The 8,221-nt window shown below is 40.5% G+C and overlaps 1 protein-coding gene across 1 annotated transcript; it reads left to right on the top strand.

Annotated features, from left to right (window-relative positions):
- The first annotated feature begins 638 nt into the window (after positions 1-638).
- On the top strand, positions 639-1,679 carry LOC134367929 (melanoma-associated antigen B10-like). The gene has a single exon (XM_063084583.1). It carries the CDS (start codon positions 639-641, stop codon positions 1,677-1,679), a length of 1,041 nt encoding a protein of 346 aa, XP_062940653.1.
- Positions 1,680-8,221: the final 6,542 nt, after the last annotated feature.

Here is an 8,221-nt window from a genome sequence, read left to right on the forward strand (position 1 = left end):
AGGCCAGCAGAGGGAGGGGAATCAGGCCCTACAAGAAGAAAATGTGAGGATTCTGAGTGAGGACCAGGAACTCTAATTAACCCAGGATAGAAAGGATCTCACAGAGCTCTGCCATTGCTGCCATCCCAGGGTGTCCTTGGGCAGATGTGGTCAGATGAGATTCCCCCTCAATTCCTTGTCCAGGGCATCAGGGAGCTGAGGGTTCTGGAATGAGGGAGTCAGCATCAAAGCACTTAAGCAGAGAGATCACAGGTCACACAAGAAGTTAAGGTGATGACCCAGACTGTGAATTGAGAGAAACATTTCCTACGCCACAACAGAGGAAGCTCCACAGGGTATGCACCTGCCAGACTCTGTCAGCCGCAGCAAGACGCAGGCCCCACGGGAGAGCTGCAGCCTAACATACACTCTAGTTACTTCCACAGGGTCCTCAGGGGAAAGGCTCATCAGTGAAATGGAGGTTTGTGGGTTCCTTGAGCAGTGCCCTCCAAGAAACCGGCAGAGGCCGCCTTTGATAAAGCCAAGGTGGTGTTGCCCTGCTGAGGAGGATCACACCATCTCATCCTCTTTCCTACAGGTCACTGAATCATCTGCCCTCCGTCCCACACTCCTGCCTGCTGTCTCTGACCGCAGTCATCATGCCTCGGGGTCAGAAGAGTAAGCTCCGTGCCCGTGAGAAACGCCGCCAGGCTCGAGAAGAACCCGAGGGTGTGGAGGGTGCTCAAGCCACTGTAGCGGAGAAAGAAAAGTCCGTCTCTTCCTCTTCTCCTCATTTCAAAGAAAATCCCCAGAGGTCAGCTGCTTCTGGAACACCTGGTGATCAGCAAAAGCCAGGGAAAGCCCCATCCAGCACTGCTGCTGCAGCAGCTGCTTCCTCCACAAGATCTAATGAAGGCGCCACCAGCCGAGTTGAGGAAAAGCCAAATACTTCACAGGCCCAGGCTTCCACTGAGCACAGGCAAAGAGGCCCTGTAGAAAAGAAGTCTACGATGCTGATGCGTTACCTGCTGAAAAAGTATCAAAAGAAAGAGCCTGTTACAAAGGCAGATATGCTGAGAAATGTGATCAAAACAGATAAGAACCACTTCCCTGAGATCCTGAGGAGAACCTCTAGGCACCTGGAGCTGATCTTTGGCCTTGACATGAAAGAAGTCGATCCCAACAGGTACCTCTATGTCCTCGTCAACAAACTGGAACTAAGCTGTGATAACAACACAGGCTTGCCCAAGACTGGCCTGCTGATGACTGTTCTTTCTGTCATCTTCTCGAAGGGCAATCGTGCCACTGAGGAGCACATCTGGAAAATGCTAAATATGATGGGAGTATACTGTGGGAAGGAGCATTTCATCTTTGGGGAACCCAGGAAGTTTCTCACTGAAGATTTGGTAAAAGAAAAGTACCTCGAATATCGTCAGGTGCCCAACAGTGATCCTCCAAGCTTTGAATTCCTGTGGGGTCCAAGAGCCTACACTGAAACCAGCAAGATGAAAGTTCTTAAGTTTTTCTGCACATTCAATCAGACTGTCCCTAGTGCCTACCCACGCTTGTATGAAGAGGCTCTGAGAGATGAAGAGGAGCGAGCCCGAGCTAGAGTTGCAGCTAGGATTCGTAGTGCTGCCATGGCCATAGCTCGTTCTAGGGCCGTTTCCAGCAATTTTCCTGCCCCAAGTGAAGGCTGAGGAAAATTCTTGACTGTGTTGTTGAAGAGGACAGCTAATGTTCTCATTGGTGGAGGTTCGGGTGAGGGTGGCAAACTGGCAACAACACAGTCTGTAACGTGTGTGTTCTTGTTCTATGTGGTAACTTGGATATTGGTTTAAATGTTCCTCTTAGTAGAAAGTTTAAGTAGCTTTGGAATCCACATTTATAAGTGATAATAAGTCATATATTTATTGATGTCTATGAGTATTAAGAATAAGAGTTTTACTATTTTATAGAAACAATTGTGAAGTTTTCTATCTTATTTAGTGATCTCAAACAAGATAGCGTGGTGGATTAGGCATTTCCTTGGAAATGTGAAAAGACAAAGCGGTATAATAGTTGGGGTCAAAAAATAGAAAAAAGTAAAAGATTATTAATACTTGTATTTCCTAGTCATTTGTAGTCTGTTCTGTAAAAGTATAAGATATACATTTCTATATGATTAGTTTATTCAAATGTAGGAGAAAGTACATATACATTGTAATAAATTAGACTTCTTGCACATTGTCTCATTATTTATTTCTCAAACATTACTTGGACATCTGCTCTTTGAAAAGCCCTGTGCTAATTTTGGGAGCCTAGGGATAAACACAGCCCACCTATGCCCACTGAATTTTAAAGTCTAAGAGCAGCTGTCACATAATGAAGATGGTGAGATATACCCTATAAAACATAAAGGACAAATCAAATTACTTTGGGAGGATGCAATTGATAGAAGTCACGTGCAGATGTCCTGAGGCGGGTGAATTTGGAACCTCGGGAAACTGCAAGTCCTTAAAATCAGTTCATTTTAAGTTAGTGTGGGTGGAGGGTCAGATGAGGCTGTGGAAGTGGTGAGCAGGGGCCCGGTCCTCAAAAAGGTGTGTCCTGGACTAATGCCTAGTATGGAGAACTGCTTTTAGTAGTTACTTTGGTGTCATGGATAAACCAGAAAGAATCCATCTCCTAGGGCAGGGATGGAAGGTGTCCTGTATCCTTCCCTAGTGTCCTTTTCCCAGTGCAGTGCATGGACTATGTGTTTTATGCACATCAGCTCCAGGGAGTTTCTAAGAAATAGGGGTGATATCACCTGACATAGGTGTGCTCAGAAGACAGTTTGCTGGCAATATTCACTCTGGCCTGGAAGAGACAGATCCCACTCCATTAAAAAGGCATTTTGTTTGGTTGTCTTGAGTGTAATTTGGCAAACTCTTAAGGGTTAGATTTTTAATGGAAGTGAAATAAATGAAAATAGGCATGGTTTGGATGGAAGGACAGTTGGAAAGGATGGAAGGAGTAAGCCCTTGACACAAATTCTAGGAGCCTTAAGTTACATCCAGTTTGGGAATGCTCCCGCACACTCACAGTGAATAATATAACTGCAAAAAGTTAAATAGTAAGTAACTGAGTTTCACTTGCTAAGCAGCATTTTGACTGATTTGTGTGCTGTATTATAGAATACAAATTCTCTGACATCTCTTGGTTTACAAAAAAAAAATATCACAGAGCAGATTTCTGTAGGATCTGGGGTCAAAATAATAAAGTAATAATTGCCACTTATCAAAAATGCAACAAAGTCCAGGCACTGTGCCAGGGGCTTTTATACATTATATTCATCCCCAGAATCCTGCAAGGCAGGGCTTATCAAGCTCACTTCACAAACAGCTTGAGTCTCATAGAACCTAGCAATTTTCCTGACTTCACATGGCTCACAAGTGTCAGAATTTGAACCCTGATCTGAATTCTTTTAGAGCATACACTGTTCCCACTCCTCCTTGCCTAAGATGACCTTGTGTGTCTTAATTCATTTTTCTTCTCACTACTGCAGAATGCGTCTAGGCAATGGAAAGGAGGAACCCGGGGCCGGTCTACTAACTCCAGGTGTAATAGATGAAGGAGAAATGAGAAATAAACATTTGGGGACTGCCTATGGGCCTCATTTGCTAGGGCCCACTTGGTCCTAGCATCAGGGTTTTTTGAAAGCTGAGTTTGCCCAGGTGCTGGCACATGGGACAGACCCAGCACTTCCTGAATTACATTGCTCTTCCCCTGAGTCTGCCCCAGTGAGCCCACAGGCCCAAATCTGGATCCTGACCTACTGTTCAGCTCTTCCCTGCTTCCTTCCATGAAGACTGCGCCCTGCTTGCTGCGGGAAAGAAAGTCCAGAATAACCTTCCTTCCTCTTTCCTGACTTAGAGCATTCCAACTCCCTTTGTAGTAATTCTTACTAACTGGTGCAGTATGTCTTCCTACCTTCATTATTCTTAGATATATTTGTTTAATCAGCTTATCATGTTTTAAAAACATACATACTCACATTTATATACACATTCACACACAAAGCCACCTAAGTTTTGTTTGGGATTTTAGTTCATTTTTGTCAATCTGTAGATTAAATTTGATATCCCTTTGATATCACAAGCTAAAGGGCTTCTTATATAAGTTCCTGCTTCAAGAAACAAAGAAGGATAATTTGTGTCTGCACCACCTCTAGTCACACTGTGTTCACACTTTAGGTCATAAGTAGTTTTTTTAAATGCCAGGTATGTGTGCGCCCACCTGGTCACCAGGGCCTCAGTCAGTAAGAGGAAAAAGCTGGCCCTTTCCATTGGAACCCAGAATAGTTAGACACGCTTAAGAAACAACATTATACTTCATTTCTCTCTTCCCACCTTTTGGGCTATTATCATACATTATTCTTTCACATATGCTATTAACACCATAGGTTGCTGTTATTTTTAGTTGAAAAAATCAAGTATCTTTTAAATGTATTTAAATAATAAAAACTTTTTTTGTATTTACCATCTAGTTACCATTTCCAGGGCTCTTTATTCCTTTGTAGATCCAGATTTCTGTCTGGTACCATTTTCCTTCTTCATGGAAGACATTCTTTAACATTTCTTGCAGTGAACGTATGTTGGTGGTGAATCTTCCCAGGTTTTATATTTTTGAAAAACTATTTCACCTTGGTTTCTGAAGGATATATTTTCTGGGTGTAGAATTCTAGGTTAAAGGTTCTTTCTTTGTTTCTTTGTTTCTTTCTAGTACTTTAGAAGTGTTAACACTACTATCTTTTTTAAAGATGACTACATTGCTGTCATCTTTATCCTTGTTTCTCTGGAGGTAAGGTGTCTTATATCCCTCTTTATTTTTAGGATTTCTCTTTATCACTGGCTTTAAGCAATTTAATTGCATGGTACCTTCCTGTAGTTTACTTCATACTTCTTGTGTTTGGAGGTTGTTTTAGCATCTTGAACCTGTTCTCATCCAATTTTGGCTAAACACAGGACTGGTTTCTTTTGTTTTCCATCTCCCAGAGATCACTGTGATTCCTTGCTGGATGTCCAGTGTCTTAAACACCTGGTTTTATATATTTTCCCTGTTTTATTATTGTTGTTGTTGCTTCCAGTAGGAGGGCAAAGCTGGTCCCTGTTACTCCATCTTGGTTAGAAGCAGATTAACTTCTATTCTCCAGGACATCTCAGATTAACTAATATTCTCCGGGACATCTCAGATCAACTTCTATTCTCCAGGACATCTCAGATTAACTTCTATTCTTCAGAACATCTCAGTGCCCTTAATGAGATAAAGTACATTGTTAAACTTTACAAGTAAAATATATTGTGTATATGTTGGCCACAGGGAAAGTGAGAAGTTAAGAATGATATTCTATAGATTTATCAACTTTATTAAATAATTATTGTTTTGAATCTGTCCCCTTTTTAAATTCCTACTGCTATCTCAGCAGTTCAGGCCCTTATTGTCTGAACTCCTGCAGTATTTTTCCTCCTGATTTTCAGATTTCTCGTGTGTTTCCTTCTAATCCATCACTCCAGATGGCAGATAGAAGATTAACATCACTAGATTAGAGACTGGATATGAAACAGACATTGATTTAGGCACCTAAGGCTCCTGAGGTATGCCTATGAAAGGAACTTGCCAGAACAGAACACAGTGGCCTGCCACATGTACTTACTTCCTGTCCAAATGTCCTCTCCCATTGGTTCATCCCTCAGTCTGTGAAATGTTTGTCAAGTTTGAGAGGTAGAAGGAAACAACTAGGTCTTGTACTCTTTTGATTTTACTGTTCATCTTTTCCTGTTCTACCTTGCTGAACTTTGGGGTCAAAACCTTGGGATAAAAGTTTAAAAAAATATAAAAAGTGCTATCTCACCCCAGGTTTCTACCAAACTTATTTGTTCATCATCAATGTACTACAAATGAACATATTGTGGCAAACAAGATTTTATTTTATAGAGTTAGAAAATTGTTTATTTTTATAGTTGGTCAGGTGTGTGTCCTTTCTAACTTACTAAGGTTTCATATAAGATTACCAAGCTATTCAAATGTGTAGGGAGGAATGAAATTTGGATAATCTGTCTTGAGAATTTCTGATGAGTTCTTGGAACAATTTTTAAAAATTGATAAACAAATGATAAGTTTCATAATGTAGTATAAAAGGAAATATATGTTAAGTAGTTTTGATGTCAGAGACACAGGTCCTTGGATTTCCCAAGGGAAGAATCCCATCTCAAACCCACAATTACTTTGCTCACACAGCAGAGTCACACTCACACTCAAAGTTTATTGCAAAGTGAAAGTACATGCAAAGAGGTTGCATGGGCATCTCCCTGTGAATAAGGAGAGCCTCATGAATTCTTAGGGAAGGGTTTATATGTTGTTCTTGGATAGGGATGTTTCTCTAAATTAACTAGGGGAGGAATATTCCAAAAAAGGGGGGAGAAAATGGGGCTTGGGTGCCTTTTTGCTTGAGCAAGCTGTTCTCGGAGAATCAAAGAAAAAAGAGGGTTTTTGTACTTTGTGGTTTCGTTTCTTGCTCAGAATGCCACAAGGCTTTGAAGAAGGGTGAGCTGATTGGTAGGGTGGTTTATGGAGTTTGGATGTGTTGTCCCCTCCAAAATGCATGTGGAAATTTGATCTCCAATGTGGCAGTGTTGAAAACTGATTGAGTCATGGGGGCTGATCCCTCATGAATGGATTAATGCTCTCCCTGGGGGTGGGGGGATTAATGAGTGAGTTCTCACTCTATTAGTTCCTGTGAGAGCTGGTTGTTTAAAAGACCCTGGCACCTCCTCTCTCTCTTGCTTCCTCTCACCATGTGATCTGCTTGTACCCGCCCCTGCCTGCCACTTTCCGCCATGAGTAGAAGCAGCCTGAGGCCCACACCAGATGCAGCTGTCCCAGAATCGTAAGCCAAAAAAACCTTTTTTCTTTATAAATTACCCAGTTCCAAGTATTCTGCTATAGCAACACAAATGGACTAATACAGTGGTTAAGGTGTTTCTAGCTGGTGTCAGCTTGAACATCCTGGATAACCATGAGCATCCTCCCTGGGGCAAATCCCTGTTCTATCTTGCCTCAGTTTTTTATCCAAATTAATTTCCACATGAGAATTGTTTATTCAATAAATTTATATTGAGTACTCACTATATGCCTTCTCTGTGTTTCTATAAAATATGCATTTTATTAAAATGAACACTTTTCATTGATGCATAGTCTTTTTTTTTCCTACTGAGATGCCTTTGGATTTTGAGAATATGATCTAGCTCTATGGTATCCAATACTGCGGCACAAGCCACCCGTAGTTCTTAAGCACTTAAAATGTGGCTATTCCAAATTAGGATGTGCTGTAAGTATAAAATACACTTTGGAATTCAAAGACTTCATACCAAAAAAACATATAAAAGATTTCATAAACAAAATGTATGATTAAAATTATTCTTACCTGTTATTTCTTTTTTAATGTGGCTCTTAGAAACTTTAAGGTAACACATGTAGCTTTCATTAAATTTCTTTTCAACAGTGCTGGTCTAGATCTAGTTTGTACAGCAAATTTTAGGCCAGTTTTTCTCAAAGAATGAGAAGGCAATAACGTTGCCAATGTTATTTATAATTATCAGGACATTTCTACCACTAATAAGCAGTAAGTTAGTAGATAGTTGACTTCTTTTTTCTAGGTCTCCCTCATCAGCACAGGAGAGGAGGCTCTATGGTGTATTTAAATAATCCCATAAATTCTAAAGGTCCAAGACATGGACACTTTACTATGTATGGATGAATTAATTAAGAAAGTAAGGAACAAGTAAATTTTTAAATGGCCAGTAAACATTTTTAAAAGTTCAACTTCACTAATAAACAAATGAAATGATACCATTTATTGCATGTAAAATAGAAAAAAATATTAAATAATAGTATCTAATACTAGTGAAGGGATAAAGTGAAACTGTCACTATGTACAAAGAGCTTTTAAAAAATCCTTAGCTTTTTTCCAAGCAATTCCACTTCTGGGAATTTAGCCTAAGGTGATAACCAGAGACACACACAGAGCTTACTCTATGAGGCTGTTCATTCTAACCAAACATGAACCAAAGGCAAGGCCAAGAGTAAAATCATGGCAAGCAGGTAACTGTTGTTGACAGGCAGGTCTGTGGTAATATGCAAATCACTCCTTTGGTAATAGGAATTACTAGCTGAAATATTGACAGTGTCATGATTCCTGCTTGGGCAGGAAAGATAACTG

Source organism: Cynocephalus volans, chromosome X, assembly GCF_027409185.1.
Source record: "Cynocephalus volans isolate mCynVol1 chromosome X, mCynVol1.pri, whole genome shotgun sequence".
NCBI lineage: Eukaryota > Metazoa > Chordata > Mammalia > Dermoptera > Cynocephalidae > Cynocephalus > Cynocephalus volans.

Bases quoted from the DNA above. Each gene is read 5' to 3' on its own strand.
- LOC134367929 (XM_063084583.1), top strand. From the start codon at position 639: ATGCCTCGGGGTCAGAAGAGTAAGCTCCGTGCCCGTGAGAAACGCCGC.